Consider the following 27,107-nt stretch of genomic DNA (forward strand, 5'->3'; position numbering starts at 1 on the left):
CTTCGTATCTAGAGCTCTTGACCTTGTCTGGAACACATCCGGGATCAAAATATTTTCTTTGTCAGGCTTCCAGGCTTCATGTGTGCAAATACATGTGATAATATGTATGTGGCAAAATATAGCAATACATTTGTTATAGGATTTCAGAGAAGGTGGTTTATACAATTTTGCAGTTAATTGTGTCATCAGTCAGTTTAAGGGTTTTAAAATCAGTAGTGATCTTGCAATTGTGCAACTGCACACTGCTATACCCACTGTAGTAAACATACAGAATAACAAAGAGATGTGAAACACTGCATCCATTAATTTCATATCCTGGGAGCGCTGATGTTTTTTGAAATGGTGGATTCAGACACTGCAGCTGCCTGGCAACAGACAAAAAGATAATGTTCAAAATAGTGACTTAAATGAAAAATGCAGCTGCTAGAGCTGTAATAGGGAAATTAGTTGACATTAACATTGGGGTATTAATGACTCCTCATATTTTTTTTTGACTTCATGAAATGCCTCACTGCAGTAACAGGAAATGACATAGAAAATAAATAATGGAAAACGTTTACTTCTTTAGTCTTAACATCATGTTTATCGTCTGTGGCAAAATCTTAATTGTGGAGAGCTCGGACTTACATTAATGAAAGCAGCATTAAAATCTGGTCATTTATTTTTGTGTAATTGTGAAGCCTTAGCTGCCACAACCCTAAAGACTGCTCTAATGAGCCTTTATTCTGCTGCTTTATTTACTTTAATGGCAGTTTCCAAAGTGGACCTCAGATACCAAGGGGACTTACACAGTATACATTACATCTCTATGGCACATTGAAGAGCAAATGTGTCTAGGATGTAGTGGCTGGGGTCTTCAAATATATGATGCATATATCCATATAGATGATGCAAAATACTACACAAACAGGTCCTGTACGTGACATAAATAAAAGATCCAGACAAAACAGTTCCTTTGATTTTCTTTATTTCTTTCTTTCAATAGATTTTACACTATCTTGCTGGAACCAAAGAAACATTTGACTATAGAAACATAAAATAGCACAAAATATATGCAAAAAGAATACATTGAAAAATGATTACATTGAAACTATAAATCCGATGAGGGTCTTCTTGTCAATTAATCTTTATGTTTTTACTTTGTTGTTAGGGTACACTGCAACAACGATGGCACAGGCAGTCACAAGTCATAACCTGCAGTCTCCAGTGTAGTGCCCTCTGCTGGCTAAAGCTGTGAATTACACGCTCCAAACAGTTCCATTGTAAGGCAATGGGACGAAAAGATGTCACTACAGATTTGGGAGACCAGAAGTAAAGATCAGTGACTGGTCTCTCTGTTGCAGTCACCCATTTTGGCCTTGTGATGCGCACATTAAAACCTTAAAAAATGATTTTAGATATAAAGATATATATTTGAAATGAAACTGAGGAGGGATTTGAGAAGAGAGACCCGTTCAAGCCTCTTTCATAAATTTCATAAGAGCTCTTAAAAACATAAAACCTTAAGCACGATGGACTCAAGATAAGGCAAAGTGTTTGGATAAGCTGAGTCTGCTCAGTTGACCAACTGCTCAGAAAGTGCTTACATTTTTCTTTTTACCATCAGTCAATCATTGCCGACACATTTCAAAAAACATTACATCTCAAGAGGATTCCATACACAAGGGCATCGTGGGTCACCTAATGAGGACATTTTGTGTACAGACATTTTTTTTTTCACTAGAAACATTCAGTACGTTATCATTTAGTAAGAAAAGAAAATATTGTTTTCCCATGCAACATGTTGAATTAAAGTTATTTACCGGTAGTATCTGCTTTTGATTGATAAACAGATTTACTGTACTAGCAGGAAATGAAAAACAGATCACATCTTTAAAGAATATGAAAAGTGCAATCCTTAACTCTAGTGATACATACGCCTCGAATAAAATGTCTCAGTGTGGAACCTAAAGGTCCTTTGTCGGGGGAAGAGCTGTACATCTGAACTTATTAATTTATAGATTATTTAGTTCTTATATATATATTTATATATAATCTATGTAACATTGATGACTTTAAATCTATTTAAGTGTTACAGTCACAGCACTATGGAGGCTGTTATTCGCTAATGAAAATATTAGGTCATTGTCATAATCTCAGTGAAGAATAAGAAATGTTCATATCTTCTTTACAATCTACCTTGTGTACAGTGTTCTAGCAAAAAGAAACAAAAATCAACTTAACAATGTCATTTACAAAAATACCGAACTTTAGTAATTGCAACATTTGGTTGCCACAGCAACAACTTAATATTGTTATGAAATACTATTTTACTAGAGTGAAAAGTACATCTTTTTTGAAATTTTCTTCTCTTTTTTTGGTAAAATGTCATCTATACAATAAACATTTTTTTTCCAACAACACAAGCAACTCTATAACTATGCTCATTACTGCAACACCGTGATCTTTTTATCGATGAGAAGGCAAGAAAGATCCAGTAGCTTTCTATTGGTGAGTAGAATTTTAAACCCCACCCCTCAGACGTGTGCGACTTCTCATTCGCTGACCTGACAGGTTAGACCTTTAAATGACCAACCGTGCAGAATGTAGCACAGCTCAATAAATTACATTCATTTCAAAATAGAATAGTTTACAACATTGTTTTTGACTAAAATTTGACCAAGAGTAACATAAGATAAATTACAACAAAATAGAACTTTTACCACCTTCCACAAATATTACACACAAATCATAATGCATGTGAAGACAATCAAAGTGAATGAAACCAAAATGTGAAACCGGAGTGAAACACTCTTGTTCCAAAGGTATGCCTGTGGATTGTCAATGTTAATCAAGCACCATGAAATTACATCTGAATTTTGAAAAATGGAAAATAAGATTTAGTATCATGAGTTCAAACACGCTGTTTGTAAAATGAAATGACTAAAGAGGGTTGGTCTAAAATAATACAATAACTTTTGATGATCTTGACTGAAAAACAACTGATTGTTCTGGGAGATGGAGGTGGTGGAGGGTTTTAGGGGAATTCAAACATACCTTGATAGGAGACACAACACAAATTTTAAATAACTTCGAATACATTTCTAGAACTATGAATATAAACTCTCAAAATAAGAGACACTTTACATACATTACACAGTTTACAATACATTTTTTTCTCACTCACGTTCCTCATGTAAACTACTCAAACCATGGTAAGAAACAATGGTACACCATGAAAGTCACCAAACATTCTACAAAGCTATTTTTGATTTGTCGTTTCTTTAACTTCTTTTGTTTCGATAAAGTCACTTGTGATGTTAATGAACGGTTACTAGAAAAACTGATTCCAGTAACGATTCGCAAAATGTGATGTCTTTCCCGAAAAGTCCCATGTAGCTTCTGACAGCCAGTGTGTTGTGTCTGTGACTTTTAGTGATACACTCTGGATGCATGTGTTGTTGATGAGCATTTTTTAGGCACTTCTACAGTTTTCTAAAATGGAACAGGATTATCGGTGATAGTAGGGTTGGACAGGACAACCGACGGTCACAGATAGCCCTCCAGTCGAAGTTCAAGTTATCTTTTTGCTTGACGAGCGTCGTCAAATGCACCGTTTTTTGTTTAGTCTTAGCACTTAAATCCCTCACCCACCCCTCAAAAAACTCTCCTACCAGGCCTGGTGTTGTCATCACCTGCTAGACCTCGCTTCAAGTCCCAGTCTGCCGGCAGACCATCAGTCTCCAGATACGAACACACATGCACACACACACAAGGCTTGGTATGTCTGGAACAAACCCTCAAGCTTTGTTAAGCCCTTGGCACAGACCCGAGCCTTTAGGCTTTGTGGTAATGGCCACGACTATCTTCTGTCAACACTGGGCACTGTCTTTCCCTGTCCTGACTGCATGCAAAAATCCGTGCACAATCTATCCCACCACTCCTCCTAAACAAAGCACCCAAACAAATAAAGGGTGCGTTCCGAGCAGCTTTCGCAATGGCAAAAAAAAAAGAAAGAAAAGATTTTGTCTGGGTGTTAAAATGTGGCCCTGCACTCTGGCAGGTTGATTCCATTGACCTCTTCCAAGCCGCAACTTTGGCAAGATGTTTCCGGAGATGAAAAGTTGGCAGGGGGGGAGGGGAGGATAAGCTTCATCATGGCATCTTAACAGCATCTGGGGCAGATGAGGGTCACAGACGAACCCTCGCCGGGACAGTCACATTAAGAAAACATGAGCCTGTCTGCCCCAAGGACATTCAACTTTGTAGAGAGAAAAAAGCAAAGACCGCGAGATGAAAACCCTCTTCAAAGCGCCGAGTGCATTGGTGTGGTTGTGCACGGGTTTTCTGTGACTTCCTGTTTTCCCACTTCCACATTAAGCACTATATTTCTCATATAGTGCAAATCACGCATCTTTTTTTTCTAACCAAAGGGATGAACATTGTGCAGAGGTTTTTAGAATAAATATGAAAGAGAGGGGATCCACGGTACTTTGGGAGAACAGTTGTTAAAATGACCTCTATATTGTGTGTCTGCTATGTATGTCGCACTATACATAAGAATATTTTTGAATTTTTCATGTTAATTATTTTTTCTAGCAATACATACAGTATATATATCTTTTTTTTCTGTGTGTGTTACACCGGCACTGCAGTTCTTACGGTTAAATTGAAGTGTTTACACTCTTAGCATGCAGGTTGCTGGACCTCTATGGGAGAGGTAAGGTAGTATTTACACAGGGGCTGTTTTAGGTTTCCCAGTGCAGCTTCGTGACACTCCGTTCCCTTCCTGAAACTTATTTCAGGATGATCTGGAGGAGAGAGACAGGGAGATAAAAAGAAGGAAGGGAGGGGAGAAAACGTTTAGTTTACCTGTAAGAGACAGACTTCATTTACTCACATGTATAATGTAAAGCAAAATACCCAAAATCTGCATTACCACAAGTTTGACACAGTTAGATTTCAACTGACTTTGATTAATGTAAACATATAAGAATATACTTAACATAAATAGACAAAGCTGATGCTTTTATTGTGTCTGGCGTCTCCTTAAGATCTGGATCAAATGGTATTTGTCTTTTTTCTTCCTACTCAAAACCTCAGTATGCTTCAAACGAAGTGCTGTCGGATGGTACCGTAAGAAACATCCTGTACGATGGCCAAACGTGTGCAATAATTTTCACCAACAATTTTGCCCACTTTACGTTGTACTTGGCAAGGTGTGTGAAGGTGTGAAAATAGGCAGAATTCAACCTTTTCTTAGGGCTACATTTTGTTGCATTTTCCCGTTGATTTGGTTTGTTTTTGTTCAGACAAAAATTCAAGCAATGCATCACTAAAGGCCATGTGAGAATTTTTACCCCACCCATTGGTTAAATGTGTTTGGGGAGAAAGCGTTCAAGTAAAACACACGAAGAAAGTCCTGAAGAAGGTCCTGTGTTATCATGAAGACAATTTGTTGGTAGTCCAGGTCAGACCTTGATTCCTTCTCCAGCTAGCTGCTAGTAATGATTTTGCAAGTGACTATGAGAATTGTTTAGCTCAAACTCGCAGAGAAAAAAAAATGCTCCAGAATTCCTTTGCAACTGGAGTGAGACCACTTCTTCTAAAGTTTTTCAGTGCAGTTGCTTTGGTCCACACCTGACTGCTGTGTAGAAACAACGCATGTTTGAAAATGTCCTTAAGATCAAAGCCACACAACTTCAGTCATTTTTTTGTGTGTTCCACTGAGTTCAACCACCATGAACGCCTTGGAAGACACACAAAAGACACCGAGTATTTGGAGAGAGACTGAGGACAGTGTGCTGCAGCCAGGAGAAGGCCATCACCACGTGCTATTTGCCCCACATCCAAATGATTTTTCAAAAGGTATAAACACTTTTGCTTTTCATCATGGTCGGATAACACATTATACAGCCTGGTTCGGCATACTGACACCTACAGGCCTTAGGTAGGAAGAGTTTACCACGACAACCATGTCCCTCACCAACTAAGACAATCGCCTTAGTTGTTGTGGTAATGCCACCTGCCTGGTGTTCCATACAGATAAGAGAAAAAGTTATTTGCAAATAGCATTTGACCCAGGTCTGGTCACATCTGTGTGCATTCTCCCATTAGGAGATAAAGACTAATCAACCACACAACAAAGAGTAAGAAAGAAGAAGAAGAAGAAGAGAGAGAGATTTGTCTATAGGGGAAAGACAGGTAGAAGAGCTGCTGGCTGCCATCATGTGGTTGCCACTGGCAGCAAGCCAACGCAGAACAAAGACACATGGTGCTTGTTAACAGACAATAGATAGCCAGCAAAGGACAGAAGCCACTGGTCACATCACACATCACAGAAGGTCACCACAGGTGGAGAGTGTGTGATGTGCACAGGCTGAGAGGACAGCCTGTTCCATAGTGCAGTATGAAAATAGGAGAAAAATCTATATAAATATTACTGGGTGCCAGAGGGGTAGGATCAACCAGATAAGACGGTACACCCCACCCGTCTGGTATCACAGGTGGCTAAAAACAAACGCCAAGAATTGTTTGCGGGTCCTATTTGTCTAGGATTTGGTGCAGTGATACTTGCAGCATTTTGAAGTAGGAAGATAGCACTCACCACCATTAGATGGCCGAGGATGATGTGACTAATTGGATAATTAAATATGATAAGGTGTGTAATATCACATTATTATTCTAATTGCATTGGATCTTAGTGACCGAGTGTGTTAATTTCAATAACTGTGATAAGAAAAATAACAGGTTCCCCCACAGGACGGTCCTGTAGCTGAAGACCTGCTCTATATAACAACCTCTGTCATCTTCCCATCACTGCAGTAGACAGACTGATCACATATAGCCTGCAGAGTGTGTATGTAACACCATATTCAGACAGTAGAGGGCGCTGCAACGTTACAATCTCCAGTAAAAGCAGTGACGTTACCAGACACCCCAGCACTGTTAGCACATGGTTAATATGCACTGAGGCATGGAATGATGTGATTGGTTCCTCCTTGTCATGTCACAATAACAGTTCAGAGGGTCACGAGTTGACCATATTCTGAACCTATCCTGTCCCTCTATGAATGTGTATTATCCACTATTTATCTCGTTCTATCTAAAGACACAGATGCCTTCCACTGACAGGTTTGATTCTTTTGGCTCTAACATTATGATGTCCAGTTTATTCCCCAGTTCTGTCCAACTTGTTTTGACCAAGCCTATGGTGTAAGACGCTACATTATAATTATGGATGTGCTAATAGCTGATACTAACAAGCTAGCACGACTCCATACTTAAAGTTTGGGACTGATAGATTGTTTTTCGTTTTAACGTCTGCAGCATGTGGCCTTAAATTAAAAAAATGAAATGAAATCATAACCTGGGGATGACTTTACTAAACGAGGCGTGCACTGTATGCAGTACAGCTGGTGAATATAATTGTTAACTGTGTCCGAGCAGGAGGAATCTTTATGCAGGGCGGGGTGGGTGGAGAGAGAAAGGGGGGGGGGGGGGGCGACGGAGAAAGCACAGGCGAGGGCTGACGTCAGTGTTTCTCTGGCTCCTTGTCCCACATGCATCTTTAAAGAGCAGCTCTGCTTCCTGCTGCTACTGCTGCTGCATGCCAATTACAGGAAGAGATGGTGACTCACAGGAAGTGCATACACTGATGGCCTATGAGGAGCAATAAAGCACGAGGTACTTGGGCCAGAGCCTATGTTAATGATGGAAGGGGGGATGTTGGAGTAATGATTAATGATCATTTTTCAAAATGAACCTGTCATTTCTTTCTTTTTTCTTTCTTTTTTTTTTTTTTACACCCAGTACCTCCATTCTCATTTTTTCGTTCCAGATGGGACATAGGAAATGTTTTTAAAGGTATTTTTAGAGACTTCAATTTTCTAAAATTGTTTCCTTTAAAAATAACTGATTGTCATTCTCACTTAAGTCGGTATCTAAATAGTTTCTCTGGACATTGAGGCAGCATGACCAAAGACTGAAAGAAGAGCAGTGAGAGGAAATGGTACAAAAAGAGATTCAAAATTGGGATACTGGTCCCTACTACTAGCACAAGTCACCTTATAATTACTGTGTGTTTAATTTTACACTGTACATTTATTAAAAAAACGAAAGAAACACAGACAAAGAGACTGTATATTTGCGTGTCATGAACATCCTTGTAAATTCAGACAATTCCTACATGCCCTGTTGTGGATGCACTTGTTAAAAGTGACATGATTGTTTTCCGGTTACATTTCCACCTTCATCTGTGTGTCCTTAAAGCACCTCTATACAGGACTACTAGTAAATGATTGCCAGCTGTGTAAGGCCAGAGTGCCAGCATTGTGCTGAAATTTCCAGGTTTAAAATGGGGCACACATGCGTCACTCTGGCATTCAAACCTGGCCTTGCTTCCCTTGCTCCTGCTGACACGCAGCAACAGGAGAGCCGCCGATCAGAGGCCATTTTTAGACAACTTCTGTGATAATTTTTCCTGTGTCTGTCTCTCCCTGACAAGCCCACTTGTAACTCAGATTTATTCTCCCTTTTATCCTGCAACTAGCAAAGGTGAAAAGGTGAAATTGGGGTGTGGGGGGTGGGGGTGGGTAGTGGAAACAGGAAAAGATCCAACATGGTGGCTGTTCCGAATCAGCTGCAAGTGCTGGAGAAATTGTCTGTATGTGTTTGCTTGAATGTGTGTGTTTGCATAGCACACAAGCAGTACAGATGATGCCCCTACTGCAGATGGAGAGGCTTATTTGACAACAACAAGAAAAGTGGAAAATAAAACTTAAAACAGAACATGCAAAACAAAACCAGGAAGTAGTGCAACACAACACAACTACTATTTTGCAAATGTGGGAGCTCTGAAGAAGTGCTTGTTGGGAGTGCTTAATGGGGCTGTTTTACAAAAATTACACTGCACTGGCACCTGCTTCCTCAGGTAGCCCCTCTGCTTTAAATTCTCTTGAAAACACCCACTTGTGAGCTCGTCCAGTGCAGGGAAAAGCATGGATGGGGAGGGGCTGGGCGTGGGCTGTGGCTCAGCTGCAGGTTATTGCAGCTCACTGTTAGAAGGCAGGACTTATTCAGAGCTCCAGGGACTGATGAAAGAAAGCTTTAAAAGGAGCAAACCTGATTGGCTGGTGCTGTTGCTGCGTAGGGGACACTTGTGGCAGGAGTTGTTGCTGCAGAGACAGTAGCAGGCGTAGCACTGTACATCATTGGGACTTTGTTTTGAGGGTGGGAAAGGGGAGGTGGGGGGAGGGGAATGGGGGAGAGGGAAGGAGGTGGTAGCAATGGACAGGTAGGTGGAGCATTATGGTAACCATGGCAACAGTTGTTGTTGTTGTTGTTGTTGTTGTTGTGTGTGAGTGTGTGGGTGTGTCGACGGTATTTGTAGTTGTTGTAGTTGTTGTAGTTGTTGTAGTTGTTGTTGTTGTTGTTGTTGTTGAGGTGGTGGTGGTGGCGGATGTTACAGAGAGCCAGCAAGCCATCGTTAGGGTTACACCGGCAGATGGCATGCAACCATTCACAATGCAAAGCAAGGAGGACAGAAAGAAAGAAAGAAAAAGAGAGCATGGGAGAAAAAATAACAAAAAAAACAAGAGGAGAGAAGCTGATTACAATCACAAGTAAGGAAATTTATATGGAAAATCAGTTTGCTGTTTTTCCCAGAGAAGTTAAGGAGCACAAGACACCAATTACAATGAATCAATGACATTTTTGGCAACAGGGATGGGAATTAAATTTTTTTAGTCCATGTGGGCTGACATGATGAACAGTAGGACGATGCCAAAAACCCAGGCGGCTACTTCACTGTGAATGCCAAAAACATGCTACTCTGAAGGATTGTGGTTAATACTATGTTGAAAATCATTATTCTCAGTCATCAATTCACCGATGTAGGACCTGCTGTTTAGCCGACTAGGACTTTTTGTAATTCCCATCCCCTCATTGCAGAGACAAGCTCCAGTTACGTGTAATTTCTCTGGGAAAACTGATTTAAATTTCCTGATCAACACAGCACAGCAAACAGACAGTAGCTATCCTACAGCTTAAGAACAAACAGATCAGTCTATAGTATTTTATCTACACAAACATTTTAATCATAAACAGTCATTAGCAAGAAAGTCAGTAGGGAAACAAGAACTGAAAACAACTCTTCCAGGTGATACAAAATGGACATGAAAAGAGTTTCACATTAAATCTCATCTTAAAGAAATGGGACAGTTTAATGAGAATTCCTTGAGCACATTTTAAAAAGTTTCGTCACCACCGCAGGAAGTGATGCAGTGAAGCGATTACCTTTTGTTTCACCTGCAAGGGCTGCAGCTATTGCCCACTCCTCCCACTCCACCCACCCCCAACACTCCCACCTACATCAAACAGTGTGTGTGTGTGTGTGAGAGAGCAAAGGGAAGGTCGAGACCTACCAAGACTGCTAGCAGGAGTCATGCACAAGACTGACCCTGTTGTGTTCATGCAGAGAAAGACAGAGAGAGAGAGGGAGACAGAGAGGGAGAGAGAAGAGGAAATAAATGGGTTAATTGAGAGGGAGGAGAACAACAAGGTTACACAAGACAAAACAAAAGACAGCTCAGATGCTACTGTTACTGTGGTGCTGTCAGGCAGTTATGAATGCAGTACACGCTAGCAAGCAGAGGAATTCCCTTCATCAGTTATCCTATTAGTGAGAAAATACTGTTTATATACAGCTGTGGCTAAATCAAACATAATTATACCGTACCACCATGAAATAGTGGCCAGGTCCAGCATGTTGCAACGTTAGTTCTTTGGTTATGTACATGATATTTACTTTATTTATTAAAAATTCTCTTTCTCCATATTTGGTTTCTCCATTTTTCGTGGACTTTTTCTTTACACATGTGAAGGGTCTAAGGTCAGAGAGTGTACAGCCCACTGGGATGACTCCCTGATTCCACTGACTTGTCTGGACCATGTTGGTGCCTGTGATCCAGATATAGTTGCTACATATTTTCTGCCGATCCACAAGCAGCCAAGCTCAGCTTTTAACACTTGTTTGCATCCAAACATTCTTAAAATATTTCCAAGTGTTTACTTTCCCATTTTTTAAAATTCTTCTGTGGCCACAAAAATATCTGCAACTAGCACATTTATAGATACTATAAAAACTGAACACTAAATAAATAAATACGAAAATCTCTAGCAAAAGAGAGAAAAAACTAAATAATAGAGGAAAGGAAACTAAGGAGGTGACAGAGCCACACAGCAGCATCATGCAGGGTCAGTACAATGATGTGCACAGGCTTCCCTCCAGTACTGAGTAAAACGGGGATGGGTGGGGTTTACTCCATCAGTAAACTTCAAATGCTCTCATGTGACTGTGCAACATATTTGGCACAAATTGTCTTTTTCCCACATTATAGAGAAATCCCACCCATCTGAAATGTAGCAGATTAGTGGGGAAAAAAGCAGACTTGCAATCTTTGACCCAAAGCTACTTCCCACACACAGATATAGAGGGAGAGAGGGAGGAGGGGCTGTCAGACATCTCACGCCAGAAGGGACACAAAAAGAGCAGGTAGAAAGCAGAGCGAGGGATAGGAGTCTCAGCCTCATGACTCATGAGTGTGGCTATAGGCTACCGCATTAGCTGCAGTTAACTCATTTAGCAGGTGACCCGAGGGGGCTTGAGCTACTGTTAGTTCCTGCGTGAGGAGTACACACACACACACAGAGTGTTTGTTTAGGGCCAAAGAACTGAAGACGAATAAAGGAGCAGAGCTGAATTAATTTGGGAAAATTGGAACAAAATTGCTTTTGTAAATGGGATTTTTTCCCAATATCGATGTCAGTCAAGACAGATTAAATACACACTGAATAAGCCGCGTTAGCTCCAAAAAGTAAGCCATTCGTCCCTCACACTGGAGCCTGAACAAAGTTACAGAGCCTTTGTGTTTGAAACAACTGGGCTTGTTTTGCTCTTTTGATATGCTTGGCAGGTGTATCATATTCAGGGGGTAATATATCATATCTTTTATTGCTCTGATCAAAACCTTCACTGTCCTTCCACCTGGCAGGTGTTACCACACACCAAAACAGCGCAGCTCTTTATGTGTGTCACGCAAAGTAATCCCTTTCAAAAGAAAAATATAAACTTTATCAGATGTAACTGATCATGAGAGAATCTCTAGAGAGAATCTTTAGCATGAGAAACTCCAAAAAAACAAGTTTGTGATAGATAAAGGGTTGGCTGAGCCCGTTCTGTGAGTGTATCTTTGCATCTGTGTGCTTGCATGCTCTGCATACCTATGAGTGCTTCTATCTGCATCTGTGTGCTGGGTGTATTGATTGGGAGCTCTTACCTGTGGGAAAGAAAGCGGGCTGCTGGAGCTGTGCGTTGGCCAGCGCCTGCTGGTAGTGCAAAACACTGGGGTTGAACAGGGAGCTTGCTCCGTTGCTCTTCTCAAGTGCTGGTCTCTTTGGTAGGGGCTGCAGGACGCCGTGGGGGAACGCCTAGCCACCGAAAACACACACACAACAAAAGCACAGTAGATTGGAACTGGATACTTACACAAATCAGCACTGATATTTTCTAAATCTGTTACTTGTCTATGCACAGCACAACAAGGCAAAATGGAAACTTGCTGTAACTATCACAAGGACAATGAGAAACTACACCATAGCAAGGCATCAACAACACATTAAAGAAAACAGTGTGATAACTGGAATTATTTTAACATTACGTTGTAATTGTTCATTTAATAAATGTACAGTACAATCTAGAATTGCCACTGGTGTCATAAATGATAAATATTTATACTTTAAAATGTTTTACAGGGTTTCACAAAAACAAAAGAGCCAACTTAAATTTTGTGAGTGGCTACAGTACAATTAAAGAAGCTACATGCAAAGCAAAAGGTGAAAGGTCAAAGTACCAGGTCTACAGTTGCCTCGAGGGGTCGCTTCATTGCTTTGGCAGTCGACTGAGTCTTTTAATAGCAGGCAGCGAGCACATGATGGCAGTGGGCCAATGGGATTCAAGCGTATTAACATACAGGTAACAGCAAGCAGAGGTGCGTCATGGGGGACAGCATTGCATTGTGGATAGGTGAGAAGGAAAAAAACAAAAACAAAAATAATCTGAATGCAAGTATACCACATACAAAACAATAGGCATGCACATAAACAAAAAACTGTTTTGTTTACTTTAAAGAAACATTGCTACTTTTTGAATTAGTACAAAAGCAAAAAAAAAGCATCTACAATAACCTTTGGTTAAAAAAGCAAGATACTATGATGTACTTCAAAACTACTGGGAAAGCATTTAGTAGTAACGTCAACTACTTCTGAACAAGTAAATCAACTTTTTTAAACATCTACGCAAGAACAAAATGCAGTAAGTTAAACATAAATGATTCAGACTAGAAATACTGGCCTGACACTTGATGTGAGATCTGAACAGAAGCTCTCTTTCAAAGTAGTTCACTACAGTCCTACACACACAACAATCACAGTGCTCCTGGATTACTCTATTTGATGGTGTGAGGTGCCTTTGGGCCTGAGAAATGTCTAAAACACCCACAACAGATTGGGATGTGAGTGCACTCTGGTCAAAGCCCCTCGAATTATTCACCTCAGCCCTCACAACTGGCAGCAAGATCTGGACACATTTGCGTGATCAGATTTTAAACTACAGATAAACACTATTACTAGTAGCAAGAGGCTGTTGAGGTGCTGTCACCCTTGTGGCAGCTACAATAAGTAGTCCAGACAATACTAACAAAAAGTTGTTTAGCAGTCACATCCTTTTCTGTAGTGGTGTCAATTCACATCTAGTTAAAGTTAGGGACAAATCCTCAAACTAAATCTGCATCATGAGGGCATGTGGCCTGTTAGTGTGATCGATGAACTTGGGGAGGTGACACAATGTGAGGCGCAGTTATAGTTCAATCACAGAATGTGGAGCTCTGTTTATTCTTACATTCCTCCTAAACACAACAACATCTTAGTCTAGTCTAGTCTAGAGGCAATTAAATCGCAAATGTTTACAGAACTAAAATTAGTTTGACGCCAACCCTAATGAGGTAATAATAAAGAGTTATATTTCCAGGATTAGCTTTGGTTAATTTATTGAAAACGACCTTACATTTGATGTCACTGCTGAGAGGAAAAAAAGATGACATGGATGTGATGAGCACAGCACTTAAGGGGTCCATGCACAAGCCTCTTGCTTCATGTATGTGGATTTTCTAATAGTATATAACAGTATACGTCCTATTAAAGAGTGACAATGCATTACTGATGCAGTGTTAACAGACTTAAACATTGTGGTTAGTTAAAATGGAAGATGGCCTATTAAAGTGACATGAAAAGAAAGATGATTGCATTCGACTTGCAATGAGGAAGAAGATCACAGCATGGCAAGCAACACATAATGTGGCACAGTAAAATAACATAATCTCAATAATAGGATTTTCTTACTGTATCAGTTAATGTGTAACCTTATCTACAGCACACTTCATCTTATTTGTTTTAGATTAAAAAAAGTGAATTATGGGTAATGATATTACCTATTTGCAGCAGTGCAGCAATACAGGTTTTATGGGTCTCTGCTTCAGCTTTAGGCTAAGAGCTAAAAGAAAATTGGATTAAAGGTGCTGACTAAACAACTCATTGTCCTAAGGTTAACCCTCCTCACCTCTAGCACAGCTTGTAATTGCTGATGGTAAACTGGGAATTGGGTCATAAAGTTGATAAACTGGGGCATATATGCAACACAGGAGTATGACGCATGGGAGGAAAACACACTAGCAACATATACTAAATATTTGATGATGCATTGTGTACCTGGAGAAGTTGTTGAGCTAAGGTAGTTGCTGTAGAGCCCTGACAGTTATATGAAGTTATAGTGCCTTGGGGTCCTCAGGCTCTCTTTTATTTATGCATGTTTTAATTCTTTGTTTTTTCCTGCTTTAATGCAGCTGCTACCATGTGCACAAATGAAACTAACCTGCAGTCATGGTCACCTTATCATCCACACTGTGGACTTATGGAGGAAGGACAGGGAGAGCAAGCAGCAATGGAGCCAGCCAATGAGAGAGGTATGTGCAGCGCATAAAGCATGCCCATGCCATGGAGGAAACAAGTCAGTCAGCACACTGGCGCAGTATAAGGTGTGCGAGTGCAGCAGCCAAAGGATCATTCAAAAGAAGCCACTCAGAGCCTGGAAGAGGGTGGGGCACAGCCAAGACACACTGCCAAACCCTTCTCACTGTCTGTCTGTCTGTCTGCCTGCCTGCCTGCACTTCTACCTGTCTGTCTATCTCTGTTTCTTCCTCAGCCTGTTGGGGGATTTTTCCACCTAAGGCAGAAGAGGGTAAACCCCCACCCGCGATGTTACATCCTCATCCATCCCTGATTCAATTTGCACTGATCTGCAGAGAGCCGCACTTATCATTGAGAGCAGGGGGGGTAGGATGGGGGGTGAGCCAGCACATTGTCTCTATATGAACCAAGGGCATTTGAAAATAAAAAGCATGCTGCAGTGAGATAATAACAGATTGTTCTTGCAGCATTATACTGATGCATTTAGGTCTCACTAAACCCTGTTTATTGTATACAAAGGCCTCACTTTGGGATGACTATTGTTAGTGTACACTGGAGTCCACTAGAAAAAACCAGCAGAGATGGGTATGTGTTTTACAGTAATAAAGCAGTGCTCCACATTTTATGTTAGTGTGGGTGTCATCATCAACAGCATGTGTTTACACTTTGTGTAACTCAAGATGATTTATCATAATATAATGTGTATTCATTGAGCCTGTGTTTGCTTACGTGTATTTTACAAAATTGCTCAAACGTGATCACTAACTTACACTAATTAGAAAAAGCAGGAATTGTTAGTGTATCATAAAAAGTGTTAGGCTGTGTTTGATCAGCTAACAGTTACAGTGCGTGTTCCTGGACATCCAACAATCTCTGATCTCAAGTTTAGACGATGTGTGCTTCACATACATATTCGTATATGTTGTGTTTACTTGCTGTTCCACAACTGTAAAACCTCCAACAATAACTTGTTTATTTGATGCCCTATAAAAGCCTCCCATGATACTATAATAAAATGCTAAGCTCTTATTGGAAGGTTCAAGGTATACTGTATATAGGTGCTATAAAATGGCCTTATTGTCTCATCCAGACCTTACAAGCTCTTGCTCTATAAGTACTCTAAACAAGCAGAAACCTTGTGAGATTTGTTTGGTTAATACAAGGACAAGTATGAGTGTGTGTTTCTTGCTCTACCACTGTGTAGGCACAAAGTACAGTGGGTAGGCTGTAGTGCTGTGCTCACCATGGCTGCAGCTGTGGCAGCGGCTTGCGCAGCCACAGCTGTCTGGTTGGCCTGGTGTTGGGCGGCCTTAATCTTGGCCTGCAGGTGGGCCGGGGGGTGGAAGTACTTGCACTTCTCGCGTGAGCAGCGGCTCTTGATGTAGTCCATGCAAACGGTGACCGTGTTGTCGCTGGTGTCGATCATGGGGCTGTCGCTCGGGTGAGCAAAGCGGCAGTCAGTCTCACCGCGTGCACAGTTGCCCCGCTGGAACTCACGGCAAACCTGGGAGCAGGAGAGTCAGGTGGACACACACACACACACACACACACACACATGAACACACACACACACACACACACACACAGATGTGGACAGACACACAGATGTGTGCAGCAAAAAGAGAAAACAAAGAAATACACACAGAAACCAATTGTGAATGTGTGAAGCAATATTAGTCAGAATCACAGTATTCATCATGAACAGTAAAATATTAAATGCTTTGGCTGAATCCAATTCAACCTCATACTGCATCCCAACTAGCACAATAACTCAGACAGGTGTCAAAAATATAGAAATGTCATACACATTTAATTACAGGCCTTTTCACACCGGTCTGATATTTTTATTTAACAAAAAAACATATTGTGTTTAAAAATACATATCTAGCATTGTTTAGCATTGATATGACACTGTATTTTTGTCCTTTTTATTCCTCTTTTGTGTGTCAATGACCATTTAAAAAATGTGATTAATTTTCTTTGCTATTGTTCATGTTATGTGTCCAAAACATGGTGTTTGAGCAAAAGACGAGCAGGCAGCAGCAGGTTCATAACTAAAAGATAACATGTGGCATAAAATTGAAGTCAACCGGTGAAATATCTTCTATGTCACTCCTTCTTTGTTTTGTTATTTCACCAATAAAGTATATAAAAAAAAATAAAGAATGATATTAAAGAAGGCAGAGACAGTGAAGAAAAAAACACTACAAATAAATGTAACACCCTGGAACAAAACTGCAATGTGTGTCACACCCAAATGATTGTGGAATCACTGAACCAGTCAGTGTTCAACTGTTCAGAGGCCGGGGCAGAATCACAGGGGGATCTGATTTGACTTGCACTCTGGGACTGAGACACACAGAGTGAGAGTGAGTGTAAACACACACACACACCAAACACACACACACACACACGCACACACACACACTCACACACACAAACACTGGTGCACATACACACACGTGTACACACACATGCTGGCTCTGTGTGGGAGTGTATACGTGTCTCAGAGGGATACTGTTTCATTAGCGCCAACTTCCTTCAGTTGCTAAGTGATAGCAATCCCAGAGAAAAACATATACAGGCACACACCTACGCATAACCTCCAGGTCTTCAGGAGATGATTGTTTATCTTTGTAAATGTAGTGGAAAATAAAAACTCCCCCTTATGCACTGTTTCACAATCACCAAGCTATTCCCATTCAGAGCAGTTAGCCAGGGGGCAGATGGAGATGGTTGAAGTAATTGCCCTGTCTAACCGTGGATGTCTAGCAAAGTACTAGTTTGTGTTAGCAAATCCCAATTTAAATCATAATTTTTTCGTATCATATTTCTGATACAAGTCTTAATTATTTCTGTAGGGGATAACACAATCAGGTGCTCAGGGATAACACGCAGGCAACAAACTATCAGGTGAGGATCCTGATTTCTTTTCTTTTCTGAAAACATAATTATGTATTTTTCTGCCACAGACAAAACTTAGATATCAGGCTCTATGAACAACTACTGCAGTTAAAACAATTCACCAGGCTTTTTATGAAATTGTGACACAATTAGAAGCATGTTATGAGATTTAAACTGAGTGAAAACATTTCAGCTTTCTGTAAAAATCAAGCCTTTTTACAAGCCTGATTTTCTATTTGCTTGTGACAAGGCAACTTCAAAATCTGTTTATTCAAATCATCAATTACTTGCTAAAGACTTACTTATCTTTATCCTTGTCTAAGTCAGTTTATAGAACAAGTAGTTACATTCAAAGAGTTAATACAAAGGTGAAACACGTGCCTCTATTTTACTTATTGCAATGCTAACTCCTGTGGTAACCAGGGAGGTAGTTAGTCTCTATTGTTTTTTTCTGCATTCACTGCACAGTACTGGATGCATCAAGACACTACACGTGTGTGTGTGTGTGTGTGTGTGTGTGTGTGTGTGTGTGTAACTATTGTATCAGACCTACAATACCCCTGAGGCTCCATTGGAAATACTCTGCAGTTATAAATGATACTCATTAGCACCACATATCTATTGCATCTCTTTCACACCTAAAATCACAGTAAGATGTTTCCATAATTATACTTCACAAAGAGCAAAGAGAACATTAGCTACAACTGGCTGTCATGCTCGTCTTGTCTGAGAGAGAGGGAAGACTGTGATTGGGTGGGTCACCTCCAGCTTGTCGGTACGCAGCAGTTTCTGGCTGGAGGAAGAGCCGGCGGTCACGGAGACAGGCGGGCTGCCGGGGACGATAACGGGCGTGCTGGGCAGGATGTCTGTGGGCACCAGGCCCATGCTGTGGGACATGGGAGTCAGGTAGGGTGTGTAGCTCAAACCTGCGCTGGAGCCCAGGCCCTGGCTGACTGGAAACGTCTGCTGTAGATGGAGGGAAAAAGACAGTTTACCAACATTTATTCTGACAGTTCCTCTAATGTTGTCTCTTTAAAATATTAAAAATTTCTTTCTTGTTTTAACTATTTTTCCATTCTTAATCAAAATAGTAAAGACATAAATGGAAGAAATTGTGGAAGGACTAAGATTTAAAATGATGGATGTAGGGAGGGACATTGGGAAGTTGAGGGTGAAAGGCAGGAAGAGGGTATAGAGATGAAAAAGAGGGAGAGAATTTAGAGGAAGGAGACACTAGAGACAAATGAATGGAGGGTGCAGCTTTGTGGAGTGGTAGGTGAGAAAGATGAGAGGGAGAGAGTGTGACAGGTAGAGAGAGAGAGTCGGGGGAGCAGAGAGGGATAGGATTATGAGAAAAAGTGGAGAGAGGAGGAGGTGAGAGTAAAGACATGAGAAATTTTTTTTTCAACCTTTATGTATCCTGGGAAGATTTTGCTGAGCATGCATGTTCTTTTTCAGCTACGCCTAGTCTTACATTGATGCAGTTAAACACGTTCACACCTGGCAGTCGCCCAGTGCACAGTCTACTGCTGACTGCCGAGCAACTCCCAGAGAGTAGTTGGGGTGTTTGTGCTTTGCTCAAGGGCATGTCGACAGCAACTGTGAGAACAAATTCATGATCTTCCTAGAAAGGCATCCTGAGAACAGGCTGATTGGAGAGGATGGATAATAGACGTATCCATCAGAACCATGTAGTAATGTACTGTAACAACTTTAATATTTATTTTCTCAGTGAATGTTAAGTGTAAGTTAAAGATGCTGCCAAGACCATGACACTGAGAAAAATTATATTGGCATGAAGGGTAACTTCATACGGTTTGCACCAACTTTCTAAGTAAATCTATGATCTGAAAATATGACATTGTGCATGTAAAATATCAAATATGCAATAATACAAAATGTTGAATTCACTTGAACTGATACGGCTTGATACATAATTATATTTTAACGGGAACAAAGCCAAACTTTTTACAGTGAAGCATAACAACACTGCTATTTTTATAGTGAGTCACGCTGCATTGCCCAGTCAATTCCCACAGCAGTGAGGCCAGCACTAACCACAGGTTGCATGGTGGTGCCAGGGATCATGAACTGCATCTGCTGAGCCAACATGGCGGCCGCTGTCTTCTGCTGGATCAGGTTATTTCGCCCGTTGATCTCAAGCTGGGTCTTCAGGTGAGCGGGTGGGTGGAGGTATTTGCAGTTCTCTCGCGTGCAACGGCCCTGAGTGAAGATAACAGGGGGGAGAGGGAGAGAGAGACACAAACTCATTAACAGTTTTGTCTGAAAACTTGAAGTCTCTGTTCAACAGAATGAACTGAAAAGCAGCTATCTTTTCATAATAGACCTAACTGTGAACAGGTTGTGTGTCTGCCCGAGGATGTGGCAGATATGTGGGCATTCATTTCAACACAGACTCCAAAACATCAAGTGCTTTAAGGCAGCATCCATATTCATACTTAGAGAGTGTGGAACATATAAAATTATGAGCGCTACGCATTCAGAATTGCTTGTGCTTGTGGGGGTAGCAGGTAGCTCTCGGCTGTGAGTAGAAACATTGTTATGAAAGATCATTATCAGTCTCTGGTCCTGCCTGGACCATGGACACACTGACAAGCCAGTATTCAGTGCCGACATGGAATTGATCTAGGTAATGGAAAAAAAAGGCTTGGTTCTGATTCTAGCTATCTAGCCATCTTGACTAAATCTCTCTAACTTTCTAATGGATAGGTCATCCAGTATTCTCTGCGGAAATGCAAATGCAGGGTTGGTGGGGTCAGACTTACTGATACCCTGGTGGATGAAGGCAATTACACGATCAACCCAGAGGCTAATGGCAAAAACAATAATCCAATATGGATCCTCACTGCAGAGCTTATTGTGCGGAGAGTGGGTGGAGGAGAGGAGAGAGGTCAGGAGGGAGTGACAAAGTGAAGGGTTGAATAAAGTAGTGGGAGATGGGACTGGAGCTGTGGGGAAGATGGAACGTAAAGGTGAGGAGAGGAGCGGTGGAAAAGATTTGGGCAGAGTGGACTGATATGAGTTAGTACAGAGGGGTAAATGGTTAGATAACGAGACAAGGTCAAGAAAACAGAAGGACAGGACATGACATGGCATGTCTTGGTGAATGTGAAAGAGGGCAGAGGGAAGTGAAGCTAAATTAGAATCAGTCGAGCATGAGGAGGTCCAAACAACCCTTAACTCCACGGCACAGAAGAGCCAAGACACAGCGGCCTGATTAACAGTGCCGTACAATAATCTCTCTAATTTCCTTTTATAAGGAAATATGACAGCTCTGCCTAGTGTCCACAAAGTGACTGGCCATGACTGAATGTAATTATTCAAGTCCTGAATCAAACAAAATTACAACAAGTCACCAGACAGATCCATGTACAGTATATGTCTCATATACTGTAGCAGTCTGGTGGGTGCAGTGACCTGTATTACATCGGACAGGATATGGGACTGAATGCTGCAGTGATTCGAGAAACTGGCAATGAACCAGAAGAGCAAAGCTCAAGTAGAACTGGAGGATGTATTAATAATATATCAATATCCTGATATGATGTGATCATCACAATATTGATATTGATGATTATGGTAAAAAAAAAAATTTGTGATATAGTTGGTTTTGCCAGTATTGCAGTCTGAGCCTGAGCTCTGAAAGTATCAAGTGAAAAAGAATCTATAAAATAAGACATTATTCTTGTTCTGATACTATTCTTAGTATTGCACATAACTGGAACACATCCCATGGGTCATGATGCAAACGAACAAAAGCATGATATGGATTATTAGCCCAGAGTGTCACTCACCATGCTACAGGGATTTGAAGTGGCTTCTCAACCTGTTCAACTCTATGTAGCCACACAGAGAGCTTTGCTTTTCTACGTTCAGTGGGCAGGCAAACAGAGGAGAACTTTTAATCAACCACAGCTCAAGGTATAAGACTGGCTCCCAGTGTAAATAATCTACCAATAGAAAATAATCTTCAAGTCTCATCAAAGGAGAAAGTAATAACAATCCTTTCCCCCTGACAGATATTAAAGACACACCACAGAGCATCAAAATTACTGTTGGTTGCAATTACATTTCTTTCAAATAATTTAAAGCTGCCACAAAGAATAATAGGTCTGCAGACACTATAAGCTTCTTTGCAATTGTTGTTTTCACATTAATAAAGACACAAAGATATGAGTTTGGGTGTTTTCTTTGTGAGACACATGCGCTGGCAGCACAACTATCAGATAACAGGTTTGACGTTGACGGAGACCCTGGAGCAGTTCTGTAATGGTGAGAGTCATGAGTCAGACAGGACTGACCTCCACACCCTGCTGTTAACGCTGCAGTGAGCCACTCATACCCCCCTGCTTCATGGTTCTCATGCACAAAATCACACCTGCCCACTCATATGCATACTAAATCGCACAATCACAACAAGCATTGCCCACACATACTGGCACAAGCATACATGCACACAGATATACACACTGCTGTACATTAACACATTCACAGATCTGTTATGACCTGTCCAGACCACAAGGAATAATGTTAGCACTGAACCCCCAACCAAAAACCTCAGAGGTATCAAAACTAATTGGAGCTTTATGCACTGCCACGGACACTGGAAGAAGGTGTGTGTATATATGTGTGTCTTGTGTATCTGTGTCCATGAGAGGGAGAGAGATAGAGAGAGAGAGAATGCGTAGGCAGGTGGAACTGTGTGTGTGCAGGAGAAAGTGTGTGGGCGGATGTGACTCTGTGTGTGAGAGAGGTAGCTGGTGCTGAAGCTGTGCTCTGGACAGCATCCCAAACTGACTCTGCAGGGAAGCACAGCATCACTATCGCGCCCTACGGAGATCACAGACACAGACGGACACAAATAAAGACGCAGGCACACGACGACACACGCAAACACACGCCACAGACCCTGACCACTCACTTTGTCAGTTATGTGGACTTAAAGTAAAGCCATTACCTCTCTTCTTGCTCCATATTCAGTTCATCTATAGCCTTTGAGTGACACATGCTTTTCGCAATTGCTCATCATTACTCTCCATTTAAAGTGATGAGGTAAATGGTGGCAGAGCTACTTGGAAGAGTGTTTCATTACGCACAGGCACTGTCGCACTAAGTGCAGGCCTTGGACTCGTAAAATCTTCCCCTTTCATCCTGTCAAACTTTGTTTGAGAGCCTTTTCTCACTGATGTATTCATGATCCATCATCGCATTGTGCCTGGTCTTCCCATAAATTAGGTTTGATTTGTCTTCGGTCTTCCTTTGTGTCTAGTTTGGAGGTGGAAGAAGCACATGAAGTACCTACGCTAGAGCTGTCATGGTAATGGAAATTCAATGCTATTTAAAAACTGTGGGGAAAAAAATCTATGCAGCATTTAATCATATAAACATTCATTATTTAAAATCTGGATCGGCCTATATCAGTAAAATAAATTGAGCGAGCAATCACACAAATGGCAAGTGCATTTTATAAAGATCTTTCCCAGAAATCGGCCCTATAGTAAGTGTAATACTTACAGAAACATTTGAGAAGAACTCACTCCCACCGAGGATGACAGAACCTATAATTTCAGCGCTACATGAAAAGGTCAAGGATCCTCTCAGGTAGGAATAATGTAGACCTGTGAATTTCTTCTCAAGTGATTATAAGATTCTAACCAAGGTCCTTGAAGTTAGGATTGAAATGGTCATGAATTCTATAATACATCCTGATCAGACAGGATTCATCTCTTTTGATTAACTGATCAAGAACGATTGTGATTGGTGGTTCGCTGTGCATGCATGTCACTCACGAGCAACAAACTCTGTGTATCCAAGTGCCCTTAAATTGGAGTAGATTATATCAGACAGGCTTCTCTTGTAGAATAGTCATGGAAAATGAGAACCATCCCAGTTTTCTTACACATATTGAAAATATGGTTTCAGTTTAGGTCTCACTTCAAGTATAAACAGGCACCGCCTCTACTGCCTATTACAGCCAGTGTCAACATTAACAGCGTTAATCCTCAGGATCCTCAGACAAATAACACTGACTAAGGTGAAGCAGCAGAGCTCACAATATATCTGTGGCTCGACCGTAACTACGGTGAGCTGCTTAATGTGTAAAATGTATGGTGCTGTGCCTTTTACCAGCCAGTGTTAACAAAAGTTAACTTTAGTTACCACTGAAGCAGTGTTTCACATACAGCAGCTTTGAAAAGAAAGCGTGAAGCAGATTCAGCAAAGACTGTGAAGTCACGTGAATGTGTATTCAGCACACAAAATAGGTTTAAAACTAAATGAATAAATTCAGTGAGAAATACAAACCTCACCAGTCTGACGCTCATTTCAGAGGTTGCCCCTCCCCAAGAACATTTTGCTTTTTAGAAAAATAAAGTTGTTATGAAGTGGAAAGAAACAAAGCACAGTACAGGGAAAGAATAGAGCATGGAGACAAACGAGAAGAGGGAGCCACTAAGAGAAAGACTACCTGATGCAGCTCAAAGAGATGACCACTAAGAGAGGAGAAACTAATTACAGGAATGTATATAGCTCAGAGAATCCCATAATTTAGAGGAGAACAAGAAAATGCAATCTGAGGTAAAAATAGGACTAGATCTAGTACTATCTGGATTGTACACAGCTGTATTGCTATTTTGATTGCCAATGCTGGTGAGAACACGGTCTAACATTTTAACATGTAGAAGTGTCACATTCTGTACGCCAAGGGTCTTTTACTAGCTTCCACTCTTGGAAGTCTCAGCGCCTAATAGTGAAGAGGACATGGATTTGCTATAAATATGGCAAAAGGACATCTGAATGGCTGATATCCCTTGGTGGGTGTTAAAACATTAGGCTGCACACAAAAGAGGAGATCAGTTCATTTAGAAGAATTTCAGCTTAGCTCAGGCTGGAGATGTGAGGTGAGTCCAAGGCTATATTCTGGATAATCCTATCCTGGAAAAGACATTCCAGTTATTCACAGCTGTCATCGAGCAACAATGTTGATTAAAAACCTACACTCCCGCACACAAAAATAATGATGCATTCATTAAACTCAGGGAAGTGTTAATTTATTGGTACTGTGCACAGCAGTTAAAAAGCTTTCACCCACATCACGTCTCTCTGATTAGGGGTGAAAATCTAACATCTGCTTTATAGCAGGACCAATTCTTGCTTTAATAAAACACGGTAAGGCCAACTGCAAGAACTGTGTAGTGATGGCTGCACATAGCAATTACAGTACCTTTGGAGAGTATTATTAATACTAATGATCATCAACGAAGGGTCCAGGCTGCAGCTTGAGATAATGTTTCCCTGCCACACTTGTGGATTCAAAGCACATAAGATGAGGTAAGCTTTGTGGCGAGGCAGCACAGCATCAAATAAAAAAACAAGAGGCATGCTTATGGCTCATGGTTTACACGAAGGGGTGGTCCACAGACAGCAATGACGGTGCTAAAAAACAGCCTGTGAGGCTGATGACAATTCTGTGCCATCATTTGGTTTCAGACCTCTATCCTTCTGAGACAGTGGCAGACACGTGCAAACGCACAAACACCCACACAGAAAGACACACACACGCGGATTGAGCGCACTGTGCCTTCTGTCTATGCCACCCACTCGGTGCAGAGCATAAATCCATTCATTGCGGGCATTGCCTCCGAGCAGCCGTCTATGAAAAGGATCTTTGAAAACACCAAGGCACCTCTGTGATTCACGCACCAGCCGCCGGTGTGTAGCCATAGTTACACAGTGAAATTATACCTTTCAGCAGGGTCGCTCACATGGCAGCCTCTTATTGTAGGCTGCACCGTTGCACTTGTGTGTATGAAATGCTATGATCCATGCTCTGGGATACACTAATAACTGCTTTGATTCAGATTGGATAATTATCTCCTTGTGTCTCACTGAAAATCGAACGACAGTGAAGGAGAGATCAAAGTAAAATTATCAGTTGTTTTCACTTGACACAGATCCTCTGTCCAAGAGTTTATAAAATGAGACACTACTGCTGGCAAGTTCTTCAAATCCCCACGGCAAATCACCAACAAGATACCATTTATTGTTTGCCAAGTTTCCATATAGTAGTAACATCAATAAAAATGTGTTCCACATTAGGGTTGATCCAGAGGGGAAGGGGATAAAAGCAGCTAATTTCATAAACAGATTAGGATTACATTCAATTCACCCACTGAGATTTCTTCAATTGTTTTGAGTTCTTGTAATACAGCCTCATTAAGTACGAAAGTACTAAGTAAGAAAACATCATCATAATTTATAAAACAGGAGTCATTTTTGCAAATTGTTCCTTTTCCTTTGATTTGTGCTTTCCTTGATAGAGGCTGATATTGATATTTGGATCATACACTAAATGACAGTTAGTCGATCTGTATTAGCTGATCAACAGAGAATAATCAACAATTTTCAAAATAAATGAATCGTTTCAGCAATCTGTTGAATATCTTTGCATTTTGGGCTGTTGATCAGACTAAACTGGAAGTCGACTTGGGCACTGAGAAATTGTGACGTGCATTTTTCACTATTTTCTAACATTCATTCACTAAATAATGGTTATATTAATTGAAAAAATAATCTACAGATTAATCTATAATGAAATCTATAATCCTTGTTGTCAACAAAAGGAAGGAAAATTCATTTTTCTCAGCGTTCGACTGATCACGCTCCAAATCAGACACAGGCACGCAATGTTCAGTTGACAAAACTTTAGCAAAAGGAGAGAAAAACACAAGGCAAACATTTACCACAGCAAACACACAGGCATGAGAACACAAAAAACCCAATTCACCCAAACAAAGCGACAGGTTCCTGAGGAGGGTACAACATTTCTCCTGCCCAAACATAACAGAACTATCGCACTGCAACACTCCAGCTACACAGAGGCAGGGCTAAACAGGAAGAAAAACACTTCAAGGGAAAACATCCTTTAGCCATATACAGTCTAAACTCACAGCGACCCACTTCTTTGTTGTAATTTTGTTCTCGTCTAATAGTGTTTTCAGTGTCTTTCCACTGTCAACAGACGTCATGGTAAGAATGAATGAATGTTCATAATGGTAACCAGACACAGACGGACAAGGAGTATCTGACAATCTTGTGAGTCAGCTGTACCCTGTGACTGCCTG

General features: G+C 40.9%; 1 protein-coding gene across 10 annotated transcripts in view; it reads right to left on the bottom strand.

Moving 5' to 3' along the window:
- Positions 1 to 959: 959 nt before the first annotated feature.
- Positions 960 to 27,107, bottom strand: part of mbnl2 (muscleblind like splicing regulator 2) — a 51,158-nt gene continuing 25,010 nt past the window's right edge. For 2 of the 10 annotated variants that reach the window (XM_022768350.1, XM_022768351.1), the window contains exons 3-9: positions 20,023 to 20,187; positions 18,727 to 18,930; positions 16,304 to 16,564; positions 12,891 to 12,944; positions 12,318 to 12,468; positions 10,404 to 10,439; positions 960 to 4,790 (exon numbers count right to left, since the gene is read on the bottom strand). In XM_022768350.1, coding sequence (XP_022624071.1) covers positions 4,666 to 4,790; positions 10,404 to 10,439; positions 12,318 to 12,468; positions 12,891 to 12,944; positions 16,304 to 16,564; positions 18,727 to 18,930; positions 20,023 to 20,187 — 996 coding nt within the window. In that variant the 3' untranslated portion in view covers positions 960 to 4,665. Of the gene's footprint in view, positions 4,791 to 9,102; positions 9,198 to 10,403; positions 10,440 to 12,317; positions 12,469 to 12,890; positions 12,945 to 16,303; positions 16,565 to 18,726; positions 18,931 to 20,022; positions 20,188 to 27,107 lie in introns of all 10 variants that reach the window. The other 8 variants (XM_022768357.1, XM_022768353.1, XM_022768352.1 and 5 more) reach the window with 8 other exon arrangements.

The sequence above is a fragment of the Seriola dumerili genome, unplaced genomic scaffold, assembly GCF_002260705.1.
Source record: "Seriola dumerili isolate Sdu_G_001 unplaced genomic scaffold, Sdu_1.0 BDQW01001556.1, whole genome shotgun sequence".
Lineage (NCBI taxonomy): Eukaryota > Metazoa > Chordata > Actinopteri > Carangiformes > Carangidae > Seriola > Seriola dumerili.